This window comes from Macaca thibetana, chromosome 2 (genome assembly GCF_024542745.1).
Source record: "Macaca thibetana thibetana isolate TM-01 chromosome 2, ASM2454274v1, whole genome shotgun sequence".
NCBI lineage: Eukaryota > Metazoa > Chordata > Mammalia > Primates > Cercopithecidae > Macaca > Macaca thibetana.
The window spans coordinates 149,455,167-149,479,587 of record NC_065579.1 but is presented as its reverse complement, the minus strand read 5'-3'; the positions used below and the strand labels follow the sequence as shown (position 1 = coordinate 149,479,587).

Sequence of the window (24,421 nt, the reverse complement as noted above, 5' to 3'; positions counted from 1 at the left end):
AGGATTGCCTGCATTGAATCACCTGAGGCACTTGTTAAAGATGTAAAGTCTAGGACTCCATCCCAGACTTGCCAAATAAAAAGTTTAGGGGTGAGGTGCAGAAATCTGCACTTTTTTTTTTTTTTTCTGAGATGGAGTTTCGCTTTTGTTGCCCAGGCTGGGGTACAGTGGCACGACCTCAGCTCACTGCAACCTCTGCCTTCCAGATTCAAGCAATTCTCCTGCCTCAACCTCACAAGTAGCTGGGATTACAGGTGCCCACCATCACGCCCAGCTAATTTTTTGTATTTTTAGTAGAAACGGGGTTTCACCACGTTGGTCAGGCTGGTCTCAAACTCCTGACCTGAGGTGATCCACCCACCTCAGCCTCCCAAAGTGCTGGGATTATAGGCCTGAACAACCAATGCCCGGCCTGAAATCTGCACTTTTGACAAGACTCCCAGGTGATTGTTAGCACACTGACTCATGAGAACTTCCACCATAGAAGGAGCCAGAAGTGATCCAACAATACTTCCCTCTGTGGCTCGATGGCAAAGCGTCTGACCCTGGGCCAAGTGCTAAATTTTCCTGGGGAAAGCTACTGCCACAGTCCCTGGTACTGGGTGCTTGTGATGAATGTCAGGCAGAGCTCATAAGGAAACCAAAAGAGTACTGTCCCATCATGTCTTTCATGCTGCAAAACAGCTGCAAAGGCATTCCAGGGGTTGAGGACCACAGATTCTTTTGAGAACATGAGTCACCATTAGGCAATTCATATTAACTCTTTAATTAGAAAGACCCTCACTAAACAATAGTAGTTTACAAATGCATGTACCTTTTGATCCTGCAATTCCACTTTTGGGAATTTATCCTAGAGATACACTTTATGCTTGTACATTTGTACAAGATTATTTGCTGCAGAGCTGATTGTCATTGCAAAAGATTGGAAAGAATCCAAACGCTCATCATTGTAGAAGTGGTGACATAAATTATAACACATTTATACAATGAAAAAAAAATGAAGAAATGGCATATGAATTGATATGAAATGTCTCCAAGATAGATTGTTAAGGGAAGAAAGGTGCAGAACACGTGTATGACATGCTAACTTTTGTGTATAAAGAGAAAATGTGAGACCCTACATTCCTATTTTTGCTTGTGTGTCCTTAAAGAAATGCTGGATGTATGGATGAGAACAGTGGTTACCTCTAGGCCAGGGTAGACAGGAACTGAGCAGGTGGAGAACAAGGATTGGAGGGAGACTTTTCACTCTATACATAATTATAACTTTTGGGTTTGGAACCATGTGAGTGTATTATTTATTCAAAAAATAAATAATACAATAAAATATAAAACATACATTTATTGTGGCCCTCTGCACAGGCAACCTGGTTGTGGGTCAGTTCTAGTTCTCCACACCTGGGAGTTTTGGTGTCCTCTGCTAGTTTTAGTGGCTGTGTAGAGCTTTTCAGACTGGGTCTTAGGTTGCAGAGGCTAGCACCATTCCTGATGTCACCCTGGGTGAGATGTGGTCCTCAGAATGCAGATTTCCTTTTTTGTCTTTCTTTCTCCTTCTTCCACATGTTCTAAGAAAACGTAGACCTCTGGCCAGGTGTGGTGGCTCACGCCTGTAATCCCAGCACTTTGGGAGGCTGAGGTGGGTGGATCACGAGGTCAGGAGTTCAACACCAGCCTGGCCAACATGGTGAAACCCTGCTTCTACTAAAAATACAAAAAATAGCTGGGTGTGGTGGTGCATGCCTGTAATCCCAGCTACTCAGGAGGCTGAGGCAGGAGAATCTCTTGAACCCGGGAGGCGGAGGTTGCAGTGAGCCAAGATTGTGCCACTGGACTCCAGCCTGGGTGACAGGGCAAGACTCTGTCTCCAAAAAAAAAGAAAGAAAATGTAGATTTCCATTGTCCAAAGTGACAGTGGAAGGATGGGCCTTGAGTTTCTCAGGGAGGAGAAGCAGCCCCACGAAGGTTCCGGGCTTGGGTCCACTGTGCGTGGGACCGCTCCGAAAGAGGAAGGTCCCAGCGCTGCATCTAGTAGGGAGGCATCAGCTGCTCCCGGCTCATGAGGGAGGAGTGGTGGTAGCGATCCCGAGTGGCAAAGTCTGCGTTCTCCTGGGTGAGCTGAGTCATCTCCATGTCAACCTTAGCCAGGGATGGCGCCAAGATGATCTGCTCCTGAGGGGACCGCAAGCTCCTGCAGTGAGAGAGACACAGAGGATGGTGAGGAGGACAGAACAGAGACTGAACAGTAGAGGTGAGTCTACTGGGCATAGAGAAATTATCTGTAAACACACATACATTTAAATGTTTAAAACATAACTGTTAAAAGGTATATGTACAAGAATATATGAACTCAAAGCACGAGAAATACAAAGTATCAAATAAAATAAAGAGAGAGAGAGAGTGTGTGATATTTACCCTCCCTAAGTAGAAAGTATAAAGCTGTACCTACCTGATAGGAAATAACTGACAAAGAGAGGTTTTGCCTTCCAAATGGTATCATGCTGGGGCTCTGTAGCTTTTCTTTGCTTTTTTTTGTCAAAAATAATGGAATGGAGAGGCTGGAACATTGACAAGAGTGGAAAGAGAAAACTTCTCGTAGATGTATTGAAAATAAAGTTGAATAAGGAATGATTTCAAGAGCTAAGGCTCACACAGCAAGCAGCTAAGAGCGACTGCAAAGACTTTTGACACCAAGGTGGCCTAAAGTGAAGAACAAGTCCCATGTGGATCCCATTGTCACTGGAGTCTCTGCATATAGTTTTGGTTGGGGTAAACTGGGAAAGAAAAATGTTAGGGATGCATAGGGAAAGTGCTAAGAGGAAGAAAGGAGTGAGGAAAGCTCAGCTTGGCTGTCCGGGCAGCTGCTACAGAAGGCAGACCCAGTCACAGCTCTGTCCCTAATCAGCTAGGTGGCCTCCGGAAGCCTCTTTACCTCCTCGTGTCTCTATTTTCTCATCTTCCGGGGTCTCTTCCAGTTCCTATAGTCTGTGTTAGGTCCTTAAGTCATAACTTAGACATGGATTTCCTCTTAAAATTTTTACTCTAAAAGAATCATCTACTTCATGAATAGTAAGCTTTAATTGTTTGAATATGGAATATATTTGAGAGTTGCGAAAAGGTAGAAATCTAATGTTATAGATCTGTGGAACTTAAACAGAAAGTTTCAATGGATTGTGGCCAAAGGTCTTGCTATAGAAGTTCAGATTACATGACTACATTACAGCCAGTTGTTCAGAACATATATAAATTACATAGGTCTCTGAGGGTTCTTGAGAACTGAATTAACTTCTATAAAGTCTGAATCTCCAAAAAGGTTAGGAGGTGACAAAAATGTCATACCAGTCAACATGTAAGTGTTTTTGCTAATGCTTTTGTTTTGATTTTTAGGTGAAACCATTACATTCTTCTGAGTCTGGAGAAATAAAATACTTCACTCTCTAGTCTAGAATGACTGTCAAATCCTCATTTGGACAGTTGCTAGTGCTTCAAGAAAGAAAGCCCTCTCAACGACAGGCTCAACTTCACAGAGTTCACAGGAATTGTAGGCATAATGGAGGAAGTAACCTAGCCAAATTCTTCTGCCAAAACACACTCTACATTCTTCTTCTTCTTCTTTGGTTTTGAAGAGCATTTTGGGGGTTATAGTTGGGGATTGGGAGGGGAACTTAAAACTACAAAGCAGAAACACAGCTACCAATCTCTATTTTTTTTTTATTTTGTCTTATTTTGATTATTTGAGACAGTCTCATTCTATTGCCCAGGCTGGAGTGCAGTGGTTGATCTCAACTTACTGCAACCTCTGCCTCCCAGGTTCAAGCAATTCTCATGCTTGAACAGGTGTGCACCACCATGCCCAGCTAACTTTTGCAGTTTTAGTAGAGATGGTGTTTTGCCATGTTGCTGAGGCTGGTCTCAATCTCCTGGCCTAAGTGATCCACCTGCCTCAGCCTGCCAAAGTGCTGGGATTACAGGTATGAGCCAGTGCATCTGGCCAATCTCTATTTTAAAATAAATCAGCATTTTTGGATTTTTTTGTTCTTGTTTTTTTTTTTGGAGACAGGGTCTCACTCTATTGCTCAGACTGAAGTGCAATGTTGTGATCTCAGCTTACTGCACCGTCTGCCTCCCGGGTTCAAGCGATTCTCCTGCCTCAGCCTCCCCAGTACCTGGGACTATAGGCACCTGTCACGCCATGTTGGCCAGGCTGGTCTTGAACTCCTGACCTCAGGTGATCTATCCGCCTCAGCCTCTCAAAGTCCTGGGGTTACATGTGTGAGCCACTGCACCCAGCCTTTGTTGGTCCTTTCACCCTCCTGAATAACCATCCCAAAATATCACCCAGCAGCCATGGTGAGGCCAATAAGTTTGATGTTGATTTAGCTGAGGCCTCTGCCGCCCACCTCACAGCCTACAGAGCCTGGTTTTGTGTTATGAATGGTGTGGACTGATTCTACTCCAACCAAAGTACTGTCCTTTTCTAAGAATAATCTCCCCCTAGTACATTCTTCTTTCTACATAGCACTGCTGTGGCCTCCAAGGTGAAATCCTAGGAATTCGGAGTACAACATAAGGAACGGTGACCTTCCATGGCATTTTTAGGCTTTAAAACCAGAAATGACTAAAAATATTCCTGTAAATCAGGCAAGGCAAAATAGTCTCACCCACACACCACTTGCAGCTCCAGAATCTGTAGGCAGCTTTTACACAAAATCTATTTCCATTTAAACTCTACTCTTTCTCAGGACTGGGTTGTAGGGGAGAAGAGATCAGTGAAGATGTGTTGTGACCTGGCTCACCCAACCTTGTGCATCAGACAGGACAAGAGGCAGAGAGATCACTCACCCTCCCTACAGCTCCACAAGGGACATTGAGCCCAGATGGCCCAAGTAAGCAGATGACAGCATGCTCCCCATGCACCCCAGCCTCCATCCCTGGGCCCTCTCCCTGTTGGTTTCTATAGCCCTTCTTGTCATCCCAAGCTCCAGCAGGAAGGCTTTATCTCTTGTGCCATCTTGAATAGATGGCAATGTTCGTGAAGAGTTGTCTTCAAAAGGATTCTTGGGAATGGAGAGTGTTTAATGGGTGTGGTGATGATAGCACAGCAACGTGAATGTCCTTAATGCCACTGAACTGCACACTGCACATAAACATGGCTAGGATGGTACATCTCATGTTACATGTATTTCACTTTTTTTTTTTTTTTTTTTTTTTTTGAGATAGAGTCTCGCTCTGTCACCCAGGCTGGAATGCAGTGGCGCGATCTCAGCTCACTGGAAGCTCTGCCTCCTGGGTTCACGCCATTCTCCTGCCTCAGCCTCCCGAGCAGCTGGGACTACAGGTGCCCGCCACCACGCCTGGCTAAGTTTTTCTATTTTTAGTAGAGATGGGGTTTCACCGTGTTAGCCAGGATGGTCTTGATCTCCTGACCTGGTGACCCACCCGTCTCAGCCTCCCAAAGTGCTGGGATTACAGGTGTAAGTCACTGCACTTGGCCTTTTTTTTTTTTTTTTTTTGAGATGGCGTCTCACTTTGTCAACTAGGCTGGAGTTCAGTGGTGTGATCTCAGCTCACTGCAACCTCTGCCTCCCGGGTTCAAGCGATTCTCCTGCCTCAGCCTCCCTAGAAGTTGGCATTCCAGGCACACCACCACGCCCAGCTAAGTTTTGTATTTTTAGTGGAGATGGGGTTTCACCATATTGGCCAGGCTAGTCTTGAACTCCTGACATCAGGTGATCTGCCTGCCTCGGCCTCCCAAAGTGCTGAGATTACAGGCATGAGCCACAGCACCCAACTTCATAGGGCTATGAAGTTACATCTGGGATCAACGGCAAAGGATCCCATGATCCACTAGCAATGTCTGGACATGGAGGGTGGAAATACTAGCAAGTACAACTCGGACATCTAGAGTCTCGAAAACCAACAAAATGCAACCAAATGAACACTGGGTTGGGTTTTGCCTGGATTTTCCTAGCCTGCAGCTCTAGCTCCTCACTGATATTGAAAGGGGACGGAAGGGTGTCATTCCCCAGAATCCCAGGGCCTTAAAAGGTAAGAAGCAGTGGTACTGCAAGAGTGGAGGAGAAGGAGTGAGATTAGGGCACATGTGAAATATACCTTCTCTAGGAGGCTTCTATTTCTTAGGAAAAGTTTTTTCCCCCTTTCCTGTGTATCTGACCATGGAGGTCCCACAGAAATCCTCCAGGATCTCCACTTTATTTCTATACTTGGCCTCTGCACTGTCCCCAACCCCATCATGTCAACTACCTCTGACTCAGATGGAAGAATGTGCGTCCTAGCATTACATTTCCCTTGGGCTTTAATCTTGTGTGTGATTATGCATTGATGCTAATGTGTCTTAGACTATAAACTCACTGAGAGTAATGACTTATCACCCCAGCAACCAGATTCTAAATAAAGCCTCTGTTCTTGATGACTGAGGACAAGAAGGGAAGAGGACATGAGCCTAGAGGAAGCTTCTGATGAGCCGAATCTGGGGGCCGGGTGGTGGAGTGCAGACGAGAGCAATATCTGGTCTCCCTGAGGTGCCCAGTTGTTAGGTTCCCATGCCACAATCTAGGCCCAAGCCCAGCCACGAATGGAACACCCTTGGCACCTCCCAGGACTCTGGACACTCATCCATTCTGGTACTGGCTCCACACTGGCACAGACCTGCAGGAGGGGAGCAAGAGAGACCTCATCCACCGGAAAAAGCTGAAGTTGGAGGCTGATCCTGCAGGGAAGACATACACATAACCATTTTTGAAGGTTCTACATACGCATCTAGAAGCTCAGTTTTAATAGGGTGAATGCACACCCCAGTACACACACACGCACAGAATTAACACAAATGTTTTCCTTTTTCAGTCTAACCAAACAATATTCATTGTAATCCTCCAATGACAGCAGCCTACTAAGGACTTTTACTCATGTGAATCTTTCAAAAATTTATTTCTAAACTCCAAAATCACTCCCAAAAAACTGGATAAAGTGCTATAAGGAAAAATGCAGAAGACTTGCTAACTTTAGTTCTAGCAATTAAAAAACTTTGATAATTTTTTAAGACTCATACTGACAAGTGTTGAATACACGCTATGAAATTTTCTACTAGACCATACAGTCATTGAGAATAGGGAACATGTCTTTTTCATCCTTACAATCATCACAGTACCTCATGGGATGTGGAACGTAAGAATTTTTTAACAGGTGTTAAGTGAATCAAATAGTTCCACATGTAGAAACGTTAGAGCTGAAGTTTGAAGTGACACTGTTATTGATTCTAGCCAAATAATCCTGACATCAAACACACTGATTAGAATAGGGTTCATCAATTGATAAAAATCCATCCCTCCTTTGGTGTAGGTTTAAAAAAATTCACATAATAAATTATATATAACTTTAGAGAAACAAATCAAATGTGATTTTAGAAAATGCTTTTCTAAATTATACATACATATGATTGCAAATTGATTGATTAGATAATGTTCAATATACGATCAGGAAAATCGCATTATTTTAAGAGGCTTATGTTAGAATCTCCACAAATATCAACAGTATGCAGCTGATAACATGTTTCCTCAATATAATTTAGGCCCTTATGGCTAAAGGGATGATAAATTTTAGATCTGCATTTGCAATTGCAAAAAGAAGATTTCTAATATATTTTGAGATAGTCAGAAGGAAGAAAATAAACATAAACATTTTATTAACTCACCCTACTTAAGTGTGATAATTTAGATTCTAAATTATTTGAATTTTACATGGACATTGGCCTGAAATTTGATTTCATGTTTTCCTATGAATAGATTTCTAGGAAATATTGAAATTTCTTAAGATTAAACTACTTTTTAAGAAATACAGAAGCAATCACTGAAGTAATCACTGTTAATTAAAATACATTCTATCCATGAAGTCAGCTAACATAAGGACCTCTTCTTAACATTACTGTTTTTCTAAATCAGTATTTTTAATACACACGACTTAAAATGTTTGAAGTGCATTTCTTTCAAAGTGTTTGAAGTGCATCAGACTATTCTAATTATTCTAATTCTAAAGAACCTTTTTTTTTTTTTTTGAGTCGGAGTCTTACTCTGTAGTGCACTGGCTTGATCTCCGCTCACTGCAACCTCCAGCTACCGTGTTCACGCCATTCTCCTGCCTCAGCCTCCTGAGTAGCTGGGATTACAGGCGCCTGCCACCATGCCTGGCTAATTTTTGTATTTTTAGTGGAGATGGGGTTTCACCGTATTGATCAGGCTGGTCTTGAACTCCTGACCTCATGATCTGCCCACCTCGGCCTCCCAAAGTGCTGGGATTACAGGCATGAGCTACCATGACCCTTTTTTTTTTTTTTTTTTTTTTAAGTTTGTCTAGATAGTTATGGGCCATTTGATTTAGTTAGTAGTTGTAACAAGTTGCTTTATTTTAAATTGGGGCGTCGTAGAATTTTGCTGAAAAGGGTTCTCTAATGTATTTTTAAAGAGCTTTATTATTAAGGAATAATTGATATGCAATAAACTGTGTATTGACTATATTTTCTTGTTTTCTATATTCTGGATGCTCGGGCATTTTGGATCTTGATCCTGGAGGGTCTAGCTAATTCCCAGATACTGAATAGCAAACAATTCTCCAGTGGGTGGGCTTTTGATATACAAACCAACCAATCCAGGACCCTCTCCTTAATGTGGTTCTTTATCAAACTCTCCCACACCAAGCCAACATTACCCCTGCCCTAAATCACACCAGGACGAGACAACTATAGTTCATCCCTATAGCCCAGAGTCTGCTACTATTACTCAAATTATTCAATCCTAACCTTACACAGTGTACTTACCCTGCCTTGCTCATTCCTTTTCACAAAAACCCAGAAAAGGCTCTAGGCCATGATCTCCCCTCTTCCTCTTCTGCCCCATGACTGACCCTGGTCCATCCCCACCTGGCCTTGCATGTCATGCCAAACCTCCTGTTTCTAATGATCTTCCTCCTTCATGACAGTCATTTCCAGGTCTGTGTGTTTTACCACATCTGATTAAAACAAATCCTAGGTACATCTGCAGAACAAACTGCATGTAAAGACAGTCCATGACTTGCAATTATTCTTTATGATTGGTTTATCAGGACATAATCCCATCATTAAGTCAAGGAGTATATTTAAAGTATACAATTTGGTCTGTGTGTGTATATGTGTGTATGTGTATATACACATGTGTTTGTCTAGATAGTTTGTCTACATGTGTATATACACATACATACATCTAACCATATATACACTGTGAAACCATCATATAAGCAAGATAATGAACATGTCTAGCACCTCCAAAAGTTTCCTCAAGCTACTTCATAAGATCTCTCTCCCATATATCCTTACTCCACTCCCATTCAAAAGTATCCACTGATCTGCTGTCACTATAAATTAAACCCAGTCTCACAAGTGTTTTTTGAAGCTCAGAAGTCCTTAATTTTTTTTTTTTTTTTTTTTTTTTTTTTGAGACGGAGTCTCACGCTGTTGCCCAGGCTGGAGTGCAGTGGCGCAATCTCGGCTCACTGCAAGCTCCGCCTCCTGGGTTCACACCATTCTCCTGCCTCAGCCTCCTGAGTAGCTAGGACTACAGGCGCCCGCCACCGCGCCCGGCTAATTTTTTGTATTTTTAGTAGAGACGGGGTTTCACTGTGGTCTCGATCTCCTGACCTTGTGATCCGCCCGCCTCGGCCTCCCAAAGTGCTGGGATTACAGGCTTGAGCCACCGCGCCCGGCCAAGTCCTTAATTTTGATAAAGTCCAATTTATAAATGTTTTTATGCTTTTGTTGTATTTAAGAAATCTTTGCTAACTAACAGTAGCAAAGGTTTTTCTCTTACATTTCCCTCTAGAAATTTTATAGGCTTAGGTTTCACATTTAGTTCTAATATCTATTTTGAGTTATATTTTTTTATGGTATGATATATGGGTGGAAGCCTACTTTCTGCATATGGCTTTCCAGTTGTTTCAGTGCCATTTGTTGCAAGACTATTCTTTCCTCCCACTGAATTAACTTTGAATCTTTTTCAAAAATCAGTTGACCATATATGTGTGGGTCAGTTTCCGAATCCTCTACCCTGTCCATTGATTCACATGTCTAGCTTTTCCACACCATACTGTCTTGATGACTTTAGCTTTTAAAATCAGTCTTGAAATCAGAAAGTGCAAGGCTTACAACCTTATTCTTCTTTTACAAAATTGGTTGGGCTATCAGGTCCTTTGCATTTCCATATAAATATTCTAGAATCTGATTGACAATTTCTATAAAAAGGCAGCTGAGATTTCGACTGGGATTATGTTAAATCTATATAAAAATTTGGAGATACTTGAAATTTTAAGAATATTAAGTCTTCCAATTCATGAACATAGTATATCTCTTCATTTATTTCTTTAATTTACTCTTTAGTTTTTTTTTCAGAAACACTTTGTAGTTTTCCTTTTCTCCTCTGTAAATATGGTGAATTACATTGATTAAATTCAAATGCTAAATGAACCTTGCATTCCTGGAATAAACCCACTTGATCATATTGCATTATTCTTTTTACATATTATTGCATTCAATTTGTTAAAATTTTGTTAAGAATTTTTGCATCTATATTCATGAGATATGTCAGTCTATAGTTTTCCAAAGAGTTTTTATAGAATTAGTATTTTTTCTTCCTTAAAGGTTTGGTTGAATTTATTAGTAAAGCCATCTGGGCATAGGCTTTTCTCTCTGGTAAGGTTTTTAATGACCAGTTTAATTTCTTTAAGAGATGACCTGAATAGCCCCATATCTATTTCTTCTTGAGTGAGCTTTGATAGTTTGTATGTTTCAAGGAATTTGTCCAATCCATCTAAGTTGTCAATTTATCAAGAGAAAGCTGTTTATATTATTCGTTTATTTCACTTTTAATATCTATAGGATTTCTAATGATATCATCTCACTCATTCCTGGTATTGGTAATTTGTGCTTCTTCTTTTATTCTGATCAGTCTGGCTAGAGGTTTATCAATTTTACTGATCTTCTAATATAATCAGGTTTTTGCTTTATTTGCCTTCTCTATTTTTTTCTGTTTTACATTTTATTAATTTCTACTCTGATCTATTCTGATTTATTATTTCCTTTCTCTTCTTACTTCAGGTTTAATTTGCTCTTCTTTTTCTAGTTCTTAAGTTGGATGTTAGGATCATTGATTTGCAAATGCTCTTCTTTTCTAATGTAAGCATTTGATGCTATAAATTTCCCTTAGCTACATCCCACAATTTTGCTGTTCCATTTTCACTTTTATTCAGTTCAAGATACTTTGTAATTTCACTCTGCTTTCTTCTTTGAATCATGGATTATTTATTTTCTGTATTTTAATTAGGGTTATGTAATATTCTTTAGTTTCTAAATATTTGGGGATTTTCTTTTCTTTTTTTAAATTTTTTATTTAGGAGACAGAGTCTTCTTATTTTGCCCAGGCTAGCCTCAAACTCCTGGCCTCAAGTAATTCTCCTGCCTTAGCCTCCCAAATAGCTGGTGTGTGCCAACTGTGCCGGCTTATTGAAGGATTTTCTGATATCTTTCTGTTATTTATTTCTAATTACTCCCCCCTTTGGTCAGAGAGCATACTCTGTTTTTGAATGGACTTGAATACTTTTAAATTTATTGAAATGTTTTTTATGTACTAGCATATAGTCTCCCCTGGTAAATGTTTCATGTATAATTGAAAAGAACGTATATTCTGCTGTTTGGGGGTAGAATGTTCTCTAACTGTCAATTAAGCCAGGTTTGTTGATAGTGTTATTCAAGCCTTCTATAGACTTACTGATTGTATACTTACTGGTTTTATCAATTATTAGGAAAGAGGTATTGAAATCTCTGACTACGATTGTGAACTTATCTATTTATTCTTGTGATTCTATCTGGTTTTGGTTTGCGTATTTCAAAGCTATGTTTTTAAGTGCATAAATGTTAAGGTTTGTTATGTCTTCCTGATGTGTTTTTCCCTTCAGCTTTATGAAATGACCCTCTTTATCCCTGTAATATCCCTTTCTCCAAACTCTACTTTGCCTAATGTTAATATAGCTACCCTGGCTTTGTTTTTCATTAGTGTTAGCCTGATATATCTTTTTCCATCCTTTTACTTGTAATATGTTTGTGTCTTTATATTTAAATGAGGATTCTTATAGGCAGCATATAGTTGGGTCATGCTTTTTCATTCAATCTGACAATCTCTGGCATTCAATTAGGGTGTTTAGACCACCCATATCTAGTGTGATTCTTGATATGGTTGGGATTACATATACATAAACCATCTTGTCATTTGTTTTTTGTTTGTCTCATTTGTCCTTTATCATCTTTTTCTTTTTTTTCTGCCTTATTTTGATTACTTTTTATCTCCTTTATTGGCTGAACTATAACTGTTGTGTTATCTTAGGTTGCTTTAGGGTTTATAGTATACATTTTAAATTTACCACAATCTATCATCAAGTGATGTTATAGTATTTAACAAAGTATAAGAAACTTACAACAGTATACTTTCATTTCACTCCTGGCTCTGGTACTGTTGTTATCCATTTTACTTCTACATATCTTATAAACCTCATACTAAGTTATTATTTTTATTTGTAATCATTCATATGCTTGTCACAGTTCTCCTCCTAGACTATAAACTATTTGAAAACGGGATTCACATATGAATCAGTGTTGGCATTCAATTGACATTCAAAACTTTTTTTGTTGTTTCCCATGAATGGTAAAGAGAATGAGGGAACCAGTGGCAAAATGGCTCTGCTGCTTACCAAGGTGAAGCCCTGGACTAGCCCGGCCAATGTAGAAATACACGATGGCAGCAACACCCATGTTAACCAGGGTATACACCCACTGTATCACAAACATGATGAGAAGGGACCCGACAGCCTGTGAAAACAGAATAGGAAGAGCAAATCACCTAATGGCTTTCTACATGGTAAGCAAGCCACAAGGCTAATGTCTTCAGCAACATTCCCTCTCATCAACTTCTGATCACTGTAAAAGTCTGAATAACTGAAGTTTATGAATAATTCAAAAAACCTCATTTAAGCAGATATTTGGGCAGATACCCTCTGAAAATAACTCTTTAATTAAAACTATCAATTAGATATTTTATCTTACCTCCTTATCCCATTCTTCCCTACAAATTAGGATGAAAGTATAACTTAGTGTACCTTAAAATTTAGTAACCCAGAAGTTATCATAGACAATTATTTAAAAAGGAAATTATTGATTAAAATAAGCAGTTCATTGAATGTAATCTTGCCATATGTAGTCTCATCTAAATTCTAATACAACAGGCAATTAAATCACATTGCTTCTAATTAGGCCCTCCATCTTTCCTCCCCCTCAGCCCAAGATCACATATGTGTCCACCTGAACTCTGTCCCAAGAACAATTGAGATCGAGATGAAGTTACTCACCCCCAACAGGGAGACCCAGGGGTTGCACATGTGGGTATAGAAAGAAGTTGATCTTCTCAAGATATCTTGTTCTTGGAGCCTGGACTTCAAGAAGAAATCTAAAAAATAGCCAAAGATTTGGCTGCCAAATTGCTATCAACCCTCTACTATTTTTTAGGAGAAAATACCTATGAGCTCGTCTTCCCCAGTTTTGTAACTTAGCCTGAAAGACAACTCCCAGGGCTTGCTCTTGGAGGAGGAAGAAAGAAGTGTTTATGGCCTCCTCCCACCAGCCAATGATCTGAGAAAGAAAGGAAAGCGAGAGACAGAGTGGAGAGGAAGGTCCTCTGATGCCCAAGGCACATCTGTCCAGATATGTCATCTGGGGGGAGGGAATTGGAAACTCAGCTCTCCCCTCTTTTTCGGATGTAAGGGGTTAGAGTGGGAGAACTAGACATCTGGTATTCTTGGCTCCCAGGTGTGACCACTGGGACTGCTAGGGCAGGTTGGCTTTTGTCTAATGAGAGATGGTCTTTGCTACCTTCTGACTCTGAAGGTTAGCTCATGTTAGACTGGTCTCAGGTATCGACCAGAAAGTGATGAAGCAGAGAGATGGAGGGAGAATTGCTCCTCTGATTCCTTCCTCTGGCAATTGAAATGCCTGAGGGGAAAGGGGCCCAGCAATAAGCAAATGCATAGTCCTGCCTCATCCTTTCAGGCACAGCGGGCTTCTCAGAGCTATGCCATGTTCTATTTGGCTCTGCATTCTCAGTTTACAGCTGGTTCCAAAAGCACTCAATTTAAAAAATAATAATTTTTTTTAATGTCAGAGTTATGAAGTTTGGGCTTTTAGTGTAAGCCTCACCCAAATAGTGTACACTGTACCTATTAGGCAATTTCTCATCTCTCAATTCCCATCTCACCATCCCACCCTCCTACCTTTCCAAGTCTCCAGTGTCTATTACTTCACAATCTGTGTCAATGTGTACACATTATTTAGCTCCCACTTATAAGTGAAAACATGAGGCAGTTGACTTTCTATTTCTGCAGAAGTGCTCAATTTAACTATGAAAATGCATCTAGATTGTTTAACAATATGGTCTAATCACCATGAACACACAATAATATTTCAAACAAATGATATGTTGGATTAACTTCACGGTATGTTTATACTTCATTTCAACACTAAAACTTCAGGTGTTCTCAACTTCATAGTTTGTTGCTCAGGAAATACAGTAGAAAGCTCCCTACATAGCCCTTCTCTGTTCTCCAGTATCAAATTCCTGCTTCAGCCAAACTGTCTTGACTGTGCCATCTCCTCTGCCCGGTCCTTCCTTCTTCACTACAGTCCAGAACCTGTCTCATATACCAGAGTTTTCCCCACCTCAACCACCCCTGATGTGTTGGTTCCTGGAATCTCTCTGGGATCCACAACTCATGAATCCCCTACCCCTCTGCTTATCTAACTCTTATGCATCCCTCAGGTCTCAGCTCAGTTATCACTTCCTCGGGGAAATCAGCCCCCACAGGAAAATCTAAATATAGTCCCTCATACCATTAATATTTTCTTATGACCCATTTCCTTCACAGCACTTACCATCATTTGTAGTTGTATACGTATTTACATGTTTCCATGCCCACTGGATTATATGCTTCATGGGGGCAGGGTCCACATCCATCTTGAGCCTAGGGCTTGGCATGCAGCAGAACTCACTAAGTATTCCTAGACCAAGTCTCCCATCCTCTCTGGTCACTGTGGTTTTATGACCTAGCCCCTTTGAAGCACATGCCATCAGACTATTTCACACCCTACCCTTTATCATTACAGTCTTTTACCAACTTGTCATTCTTCTCTTGCTTGTTAAATATTTCAGCCCCTGGCTCACCATCTTTTTCTCTATCAGCATCCATTGTCATCCTTGGTGACTTCTATAAAAACAACTCATCCAAGGCCCTGCTTTCTCGATTCCTTGAAATCCTCATGCTAATAACATTTTCTTTCACTCATCCCAACCATCGACTCCCTTAGCTGCACTTGCGCTGTGCCATTACCAGTAACCTTACACTTCCTAAATCATGACTTTAAGCAATCTACTCTCAGCCCATAACCTCCTTTAAAAACAATATTAAGCTCATTTGCTCTGCTGTTCCTCATTCCAACCATTCATAGTCTACAGAGGGACCTTTAGATGATTTGCCTTAGTATGTTTTTTATTTCCATCACCTACCTCCCACTTTCCCTACCTTCTTACCTAGCTTGGGTTCCACCATCTAAAACTATCAGCATTCCCTTACATACACATCTGCTCCCATGCTTCAGCATTACTCAGCAGCCTCATACCTAGGCAACTCATTCTCCTACTCTCTGGTGGAACAAATTTACAAGCTCTCTTCTCCAAAGAGAACTTTTCATGTTCTCTCATCACCAAATCAGCCAATTCACTTGCATCTATACTCTCTATTCTGCCTTCCTTTCTTTCACAGTGGATGAACAGCCTCTGATCCTAAGACCCATCCCTCCACTTGTGCCGTGATCCCATCCCTTTTGGCTTGTTCAAGGACTTTGTTTTCGCATCATCAATTTTTCTATCCCCTACTGAATCATTCCCATCAAATACAAATACACTGTCATCTCTCCCACCTAAACAAACGTCTACAGGTCACCCCTAGTTATTGCCCTATTTCTGTGTCTCCCTTATAGCAAACCTCCTCAAAAGAATTGCCTATGCAGTCTCTATATCCCATTATTTCCCCAACCCACTCTTAAGATTGTATCCACTTTTCCACTAAAACTACTCTTACCAAAGTTGCCAATGATTTGAATCTTTTCAAAATCTGTGGTCAACTCCTAGTCCTCATTCCGTTTGATCTTTCAAGCAGCATCTGATACAGGTGATCACTTTCTCCCTATTGAAACACTTTTGCCTCTAAGATGCCTCACTCTCTTGATTTTTCTATGTCACTGCGCACTCTCTCAGTCTTCTTTGCTGACTCGCCTCCTCCTTCCAGCCTGAAAATATTGGACTATTCCAACATTCTGTCTTCAGCACTCCTTTTTACCATGTATACCCACTCCTAAGAGATTTCTTCTAGTCCCATGGCTTTAAATGCTACTGATATATTGATGACTCCAAGTTTATATCATCCTTGACCTCTCCCTTGAACTTAAGTTTTGAATAGTTCATTGTCTTCTCAATATCACACATTAGTTGCCTAATAAGCACCTTAAACTTAACATGACTAACACAGAAATCTATTCACCTCAAATTTTTTTTTTTTTTTTTTTTTTTTTTTTTTTTTTTTTTTTTTTTTGAGAGACGGAGTCTCGCTCTGCCGTTCAGGCTGGAGTGCAGTGGCCGGATCTCAGCTCACTGCAAGCTCCGCCTCCCGGGTTGACGCCATTCTCCTGCCTCAGCCTCCCAAGTAGCTGGGACTACAGGCGCCCGCCACCACGCCCGGCTAGTTTTTTGTATTTTTTAGTAGAGATGGGGTTTCATCACCTCAAATCTTCATTTGAATAAATAACACCACCATTTACACAAACATGTAAGATTCATCCTGACTCCCTTCTTTCTCTCACAGTTATACTTATTCCGTCCATAAACCTTGTTGATTCTACTATCAAAATATATGCTGAATACAATCACTCCTCACTGCCTCCATTGCTCCCGTCCTAATACAACCCACTTTCATCTTTCATCCATTTACTGTAGTGGGCTCCTGTGGTACAGACCACAGCTAGAGAGTACAGTCCCCAGGATTTCTCACTGTTAGGTGTAACCATGTGACTAAGTTCTCAGCAACAGAATGTGAACAGAAGCAGTAAGTGCCACTTCTGGCCCAAGGTCTTTAAGAGAACGTGTGCCTCTTCTCTGTGCACTTTCCCCTTCCTCTGCCTTAAATCTGAATGTGGTAACTCAGTCTTGACTGTGCACATGACTAGGTTCGAAGGCAGAGTGAAGTCGTACAAATGGCAGGAGCCTGGATCCCTGAGTGGATGCATGGAAGAGAGCCTCCCACGGAGTTGGAACACCCTTCTTGCACTGTAATGCAAGTAAATAACATTTTTTTGTTATTTGTTTAGCCTACCCTAATTAATATACCTCCAAATTGGCCTTGGCTCTCTCTCTTACCTCTAAAAGTCACTGATCTTCTTAAAGCCTGACTCTGGTCACATTGTAGCTGTAGCTAGAACTTTCCGAGCCTTCCATCACACTCACAATGGCCCACATGGCCCTATACAGCACTGTCCCCCACTTTCCTCACTGGACTCTTCTCACCTCTCTTCCCTGGCTCACCGCTCTCCAGTCACTACTGGGCCTCTGCCATTCTTGATGAGTTGCCGGTCTAATTACCACCTGGACCTTTTTACATGCCAGTTCCTCTACCTGGAACTCTTCTTCTACCTCTCTGCATGGCTCACTGCTTCATGCAATTCAGTTCCCCATTAAAATATCATCTTCCCAGTGAGATCTTTTCTAATAAATCTATCTGAAACAGTGCATCTTCCTCCCCACCCTGGTCTCTCTTTATCCCATTACTCCACTTTATTGTTCTTCATTATACTTATCACTTATTGACATCACAGTGTGTATTTGCTTGTTTATCAGATGTCTTCCCCTACTAGAATGTAAGCTCTACAATAGCAAAAACCTTCTATGTCTATTCAGCATGTTTCCCCAGCACTTAGGACAGTGTCTGGAATGTACAAGGTGTTCCATAAATGTGGGTAAATGAATAAATCATTCTATACCTTGAGAAGACTTCATCCTCTCAACATCTATTTGCATTCATCATGTGCCTCCAAGTATTATGCTTATCTTTTTATACATCTACACCTTCAGGGACAAGGACCCTCTTTTATATTCTAAATGCCAACTCTAGGCATTTAGAAGTTTGTATATAGGAAGCGCTCGGTAAAAGTCTCCTTAATAATTACGGATTAAAATAAAGTCTGCAAGATTGATCTGAATGGATGGCTCTAGTACTTTTCAAAAAATAAATTCTGTTATGATTGCCATTAATTAAATCATATAGTTTTAACAATTTAATTAAATTGGTTGTTATTGTACTTATCACTTATTGACATCACAGTGTGTATTTGCTTATTTATCATATGTCTTCCCCTACCAGAATGTAAGCTCTATAACAGCAAAAACCTTCTATGTCTATTCAGCATGTTAAATTGTGAAGTTTTAACAATTTAATTAATGGCAATCATAACAGAATTATTTTTTAAATTGTTTAATTTTAACAATTTAATTAATGGCAAACATAGGCTTAGTAAAATACAGTTGCCCCCTTGGTTATTAAGAAGGAACACTAGACTGGGCACAGTGGCTCACACCCATAATCCCAGCACTTTGGGAGGACAAGGCTGGCACATCACAAGGTCAGGAGATTGAGACCATCCTGGCCAACATGGTGAAACCCTGTTTCTACTAAACAAAAAATATAAAAAATTAGCTGGGCATGGTGGCACGTGCCTATAATCCCCACTACTTGGGAGGCTGAGGCAGTAGAATTGCTTCAACCCAGGAGGCTGAGGTTGCAGTGAGCCAAGATTACGCCACTGCACCCCAGCCTGGGCAACGGAGGAGGAGGAGGAGGAGGAGGAGGAGGAGGAGGAAGAGGGGGAGGGGGAGGAGGAGGAGGAGGAGGAGGAAGAAGAAGGAGAAGGAGGAGAAGGAGAAGAAGAAGAAGGAGAAGGAGAAGAAGGAGGAGGAGGAGGAGGAGGAGGAGGAGGAGGAGAGAGGGGGAGGGGGAGGAGGAGGAGGAGGAGGAAGAAGAAGGAGAAGGAGAAGAAGAAGAAGGAGAAGGAGAAGAAGGAGGAGGAGGAGGAGGAGGGGGAGGAAGAAAAATAAGGAGAAGGAGGAGAAGGAGAAGAAGAAGAAGGAGAAGGGCTGGGCGCGGTGGCTCAAGCCTGTAATCCCAGCACTTTGGGAGGCCGAGACGGGCAGATCGTGAGGTCAGGAGATCGAGACCATCCTGGCTAACACCGTGAAACCCGTCTCTACTAAAAAATACAAAAAACCAACCGGGCGAGGTGGCAGGCGCCTGTAGTCCCAGCTACTCGGGAGGCTGAGGCAGGAGAATGGTGTAAACCTGGGAGGCGGAGCTTGCAGTGAGCTGAGATCCGGCCACTGCACTCCAGCCCGGGTGACAGAGCAAGACTCTGTCTCAAAAAAAAAAAAAAAAAAGAAAGAAGAAGGAGAAGGAGAAGGAGAAGAAGGAGAAGGAGAAGAAGGAGAAGAAGAAGAAGGAGAAGGAGGAAGAGAAGAAGGAGGAGGAGAAGGAGAAGGAGAAGAAGAAAAAACACTATTCACTATTGGTTAAGAACTTACATTTTTGCCTTTCTCTGATATCTGTCACTTATTAAGCTCACCCTTTTACAACACTTGATCTTATACAACCTCAATTTTACTGAACCTAAAGGGAATTTTGTGTGCGTGTGTGTGTGTTCTGAGGAACTTGGGCAGAAGTAGTAGGAAAGGTTTGTCCTCTAGGCAGCCACAATGGTGTTTTATATATCAGCAATGTAAGGGAGAATTTATGCGAAGATGCCCAATGACTCTTTGAATAGGTACTATAAAATAGACAATTATTCATAATTCTGAATAGCTAGGGTTTCAAAACTCTTCCAAAGTGACTAAAGGAATTTTTTTTCTCATCTCAAATTTTGCTAGAGAAAGCAAGTTGTACAAGCTTGTCAAGGGGGCAGGGGACAACTTCTCATGCTAGAAATACTAGGAAGTTATATCAAGCCTCTACTCATAAACAAGCATGCATCCTGCATGTTAAAAATGTCAAACATAACAAATATAATGCAAATATTAAATTGACTTTTAAAATCTAGTGATATGTATAAGTTCTATATTCACAGCAGATATAAACACTTTAAGCATAAAGGGGGAAACCCCAATTATGTTAATTTTTAAATAATAAATTTAAGTAATTTTATAGAAAGTACTTAAACATTAAACCCTCTGTGAAAATTCACTTCATATCTTTATCAGAATAAATAAACACGTAGTTCTAATTAGCATGTATAAACTGATAATGTATATTGCCATAGTACACACAGAATCATGTTTAAAATCCCTGTGGTATTTCATCTTGTTGATGTTATAATTTGCTTAACCACTTAATGCTGAGCATTTAGGTTATTTCTAATTTGTCATTAGCACAAACAATGCAGCTATGACAATCTTGTACATATTTTTTGGTTTGTTGTTTGGCTGATTTGGGGTTGTTTCCTTGACAAACGTTTCCCTCAAATAGACTTACTAAATCAGGGCAATTAAACAGTTTTGTGTTTCTTGTTACATCTTGAAAGATCATTCTCCACAAAGAATGAACCAGAGGGACTTCTAGCCATGGCAGTATGAAGAGGTCAGTGAATCTTCTCCACACACATACACACAAAAGATTATACTAGACAAAATAGTCCAAAACAGTTACTTCAGAGCTCCAGAAATTTACCAGATGAAGAAAACAAATTGAGAAGTATTTATTTTTCAAAAATGTCTAAAGCTGAGGGTAAGAAATATGAAAGCCTGTGGCCTTCTTGCCTAAGCTGCTTCCATTCAGCATGGAGCTGGTCAGAAACCAGCAGTTTGCTGTCAACGGGGCAAACTTGATTTGAAGCCAGGGCAAAAGGCTGTGGCTCTATATGCTAAATATGATGAGCACAGTAGAAAAATGAATGGGGAAAATCCTTGCTAGCCTGAAAGTGCAGACCCAGCTAGGGTGAGCAGAAGACTAGCAGAAATCTAATGGGGGAGATCCTGGAAATGAGAGCACCATAGAAAGACTAGATAACCTCCCCACATTTCCCTGGATGACTAGAAAACTATGCCCATGCCTGGGGAGGCCTGAAAGAACCTGGCAAAACATAAAACCCAGAGGAGACTGGGGAACTAATTGGATCCAACTTTGACTGCTTCCCAAGTGACACACAGATCCACTGGCAGAGAGCAGAGCCTTAAGGGCTATGCAGACAAAGGGGGCAACCTCCTAGCAAACCAGGCTAAACAAATAAAAATAAGAATAAAAAGCAGACTAACGATATCAGCAGCCACACACCACAGGGGAGGCAGATGCCACCGTTTAAATCCAGGCAATTTACTAAAATAAACAAAAAACGAAAAACTCAAAAATATATATCAGAATAAAGATACATTATTTAAATTGTCTAGTTTTCAACCAAAAATTATAGGACATGCAAAAGTCCCAGAAAACTGTGATCCATGCTCAGGAAAGGAAAACATAAGTAAAAGAAACTGAGTAGGTTCACATATTGTATTTAGCAGACAAAGACTTCAAACTTCAAAACAGCTGTTAAAATATGTTTAAAGAATTAAAGAAAAATATAATGTAAGTGAGAAAAAATTAGGATGACAATGACTTTAAAAATAAAGAATACCAATAGAGAAATATAAACTACAGGCCAGGTACAGTGGCTCACGCCTGTAATCCCAGCACTTTGGGAGGCTGAGGCATGCAGATCCCCTGAGGTCAGAGTTTGAGACCAGCCTGGCCAACATGGTGAAACCCCATCTCTACTAAAAATAAAAATTAGCTGAGCATGGTGATAGGCATCTGTAATCCCAGCTACTCAGGAGGCTGAGGCAGGAGAATCACCTGAACCCAGGAGGTGGAGGTTACAGTGAGCCAAGATTATACCATTGCACTCCAGCCTGGGCAATAAGAGCAAAACTCCATCCAAAAAAAAGACAGAGAGAGAGAGAGAGAGATAGAGAGAGAGAGAGAAATATAAACGATAAAAAATAACCAAATGAAAACTCTACAGTTAAAAAATACACTAACAGAAATGAAAAATGTACTAGATGGCATCAACAGAAGACTTGAGATGACAGAGGAAAGAATCAGTGAACTTGAAGACAAAAATAATCCAAAGTGAAGAACAGAGAAGGAAAGGTGGAAGCAAAAGAAAGAGAGTCTCAGAGGCCTAATGGGATAATGTCAAGTGTATCAACAAATATGTAATGGGAGTCTCACAGGGACAGGAGAAAAAGAAAGGCCAGAAAAAATATTTGAGAAATATTAGCCAAAAACTTCCCAAATTTGATGAAAAACTTTAATCAATAGGAAAGGAATGAATCAATTGATGTTGCCTCTAGAAATGTGTACATACACCTAATTATCACAAATCTGCTATTTTATTTTTTATAGCTTAATAGATATGCACTTATATATGTATTTATTATTATTATTATTTAAAAACGGAGTCTCACTCTTATTGCCCAGGCTGGAGTGCAATGGCGCGATCTCAGCTCACCGCAACCTCCACCTCCCAGTTTCAAGGGATTCTCCTGCCTCAGCCTCCTGAGTAGCTGGGATTACAGGCATGTGCCACCACGCCCGGCTAATTTTTGTATTTTTAGTAGAGATGGGGTTTCTCCATGTTGGTCAGGCTGGTCTTGAACTCCTGACCTCAGGTGATCTGCCCACCTTGGCCTCCCAAAGTGCTGGGGTTACAGGCATGAGCCACCATGCCCAGCTTAATGATATCTTAAAGATGATTTAATTTATGTTCATTTAATCAATATCATGGCCTAGTTCAAAACAAATACTCATTGCAAGTGGTGGCATACACATTTTGTAGTGGTTAAGAGCACAGGTTTGATAGTCAAATTGACCTGGGTTCAAATTCTGACTGTCTCATATCATGAGCAAGTGTTTAACTTCTCTGAGCCTCAGTTTTATCATCTGTAGAAAGACAGAACAATGCCTAAATCTGGGATCCAGTGAAATAACTCATATTAAATGCTAATCTCAGTGCCAGGCACATAGGATGTGCTCGATAAGTGCTGGCTATTTTTAGCTACTAATAATACTTAACAATAAGAATTCATTTGTTGACTCGACATGAATGAGTGAGCACTGATTTTTCAAATGTTAAACTTTGTATTTATCTCACCTGACATCTTTTCAGTAAAATCTAGATTTTGGACCTTCCTGTTTTTAAAAATAATATGCTTTGGAAGGTATGCTTTTATCAGTTGTGTTTGTAAGAATAATTGTTTCCTTCTGTGACACTGTGTTGTGCAAATGTTTTTTATTTCTATTTAATCAGATACCTTGTCTTTGATGACGTCTACACAGTCAGAAATATCTCTCTTGCACAGCTGTTGTAAATAAAGAATTCTTGTGTACATAAGGCATAAAATACAGCCTCAAGTTAATTTTTAAAATCCATGCTCTCAGGAATATTTATTTCATCGTGATTTGATTATTACTATTTTATAGCATCTGGTTTGTCAACGATTAGGTTCTTGTAATAGTTTAACTCTTTCTATTTGATCAATGCTTCAACATTTTAGCCAATATTTGCTCAATTGCTCATCAATTAAAGTAGGCTTTACTGAGTGCTACATTACGTGTACTGTGTGGGAATATGGTGATGAGTACAGAGGTGAAAAGACAGTTCGCAAACAAAGGAATCTGACAATCTAGTGGAAACAAATGAGATTAATATTTATTTCCTTAAGATAGACAAATAAACCTAAAGACAAACGTGTAAACAAATATGATATAAATATGATGTGATATAAATATAATAGTTTATATTACTAATATGAATCAAATGTTATGGTTGCACAGTGGAAGACATCACAGAATCCTTCTCCAGAAGAGGCAAAGTGGGTGTTAAAAGTCAGATGGATTTGAAATGATGTCAGAGTTTTCCAGATGGAGAAGGGGGAGGTGAAGCAATCGGAGGAGGCAGAACAGGGTGTATGAAGGCAGGAAGGAATAAGAACATGGTGTGTTTAGGATATCAGTTTGGGTGAAAGTGGAACATACAGTGCATGGGTTGTCATGAGAAGGGTGGCCAGGAAGGTAGGTTAGGGCTGGATTGCGAAGAACCTTGCATCGCACACACAATCTGGGACTTCACATGGAAGGGGTCAGATTCCAGCAAGGGTTTTTAAGTAAGAGACACATGATGAGAGTTTTATTTTAGAAAGATCATTCAGTGGGCAGC

General features: G+C 40.4%; 1 protein-coding gene across 1 annotated transcript in view; it reads right to left on the bottom strand.

Moving 5' to 3' along the window:
- Nucleotides 1-1,267: 1,267 nt before the first annotated feature.
- SLC12A8 (solute carrier family 12 member 8) overlaps nucleotides 1,268-24,421 on the bottom strand; it is a 130,914-nt gene continuing 107,760 nt past the window's right edge. Inside the window, 4 exon segments of the mRNA XM_050781415.1 lie at nucleotides 1,268-2,188; nucleotides 6,667-6,727; nucleotides 12,781-12,898; nucleotides 13,435-13,532. Coding sequence (XP_050637372.1) covers nucleotides 2,026-2,188; nucleotides 6,667-6,727; nucleotides 12,781-12,898; nucleotides 13,435-13,532 — 440 coding nt within the window. The 3' untranslated portion in view covers nucleotides 1,268-2,025.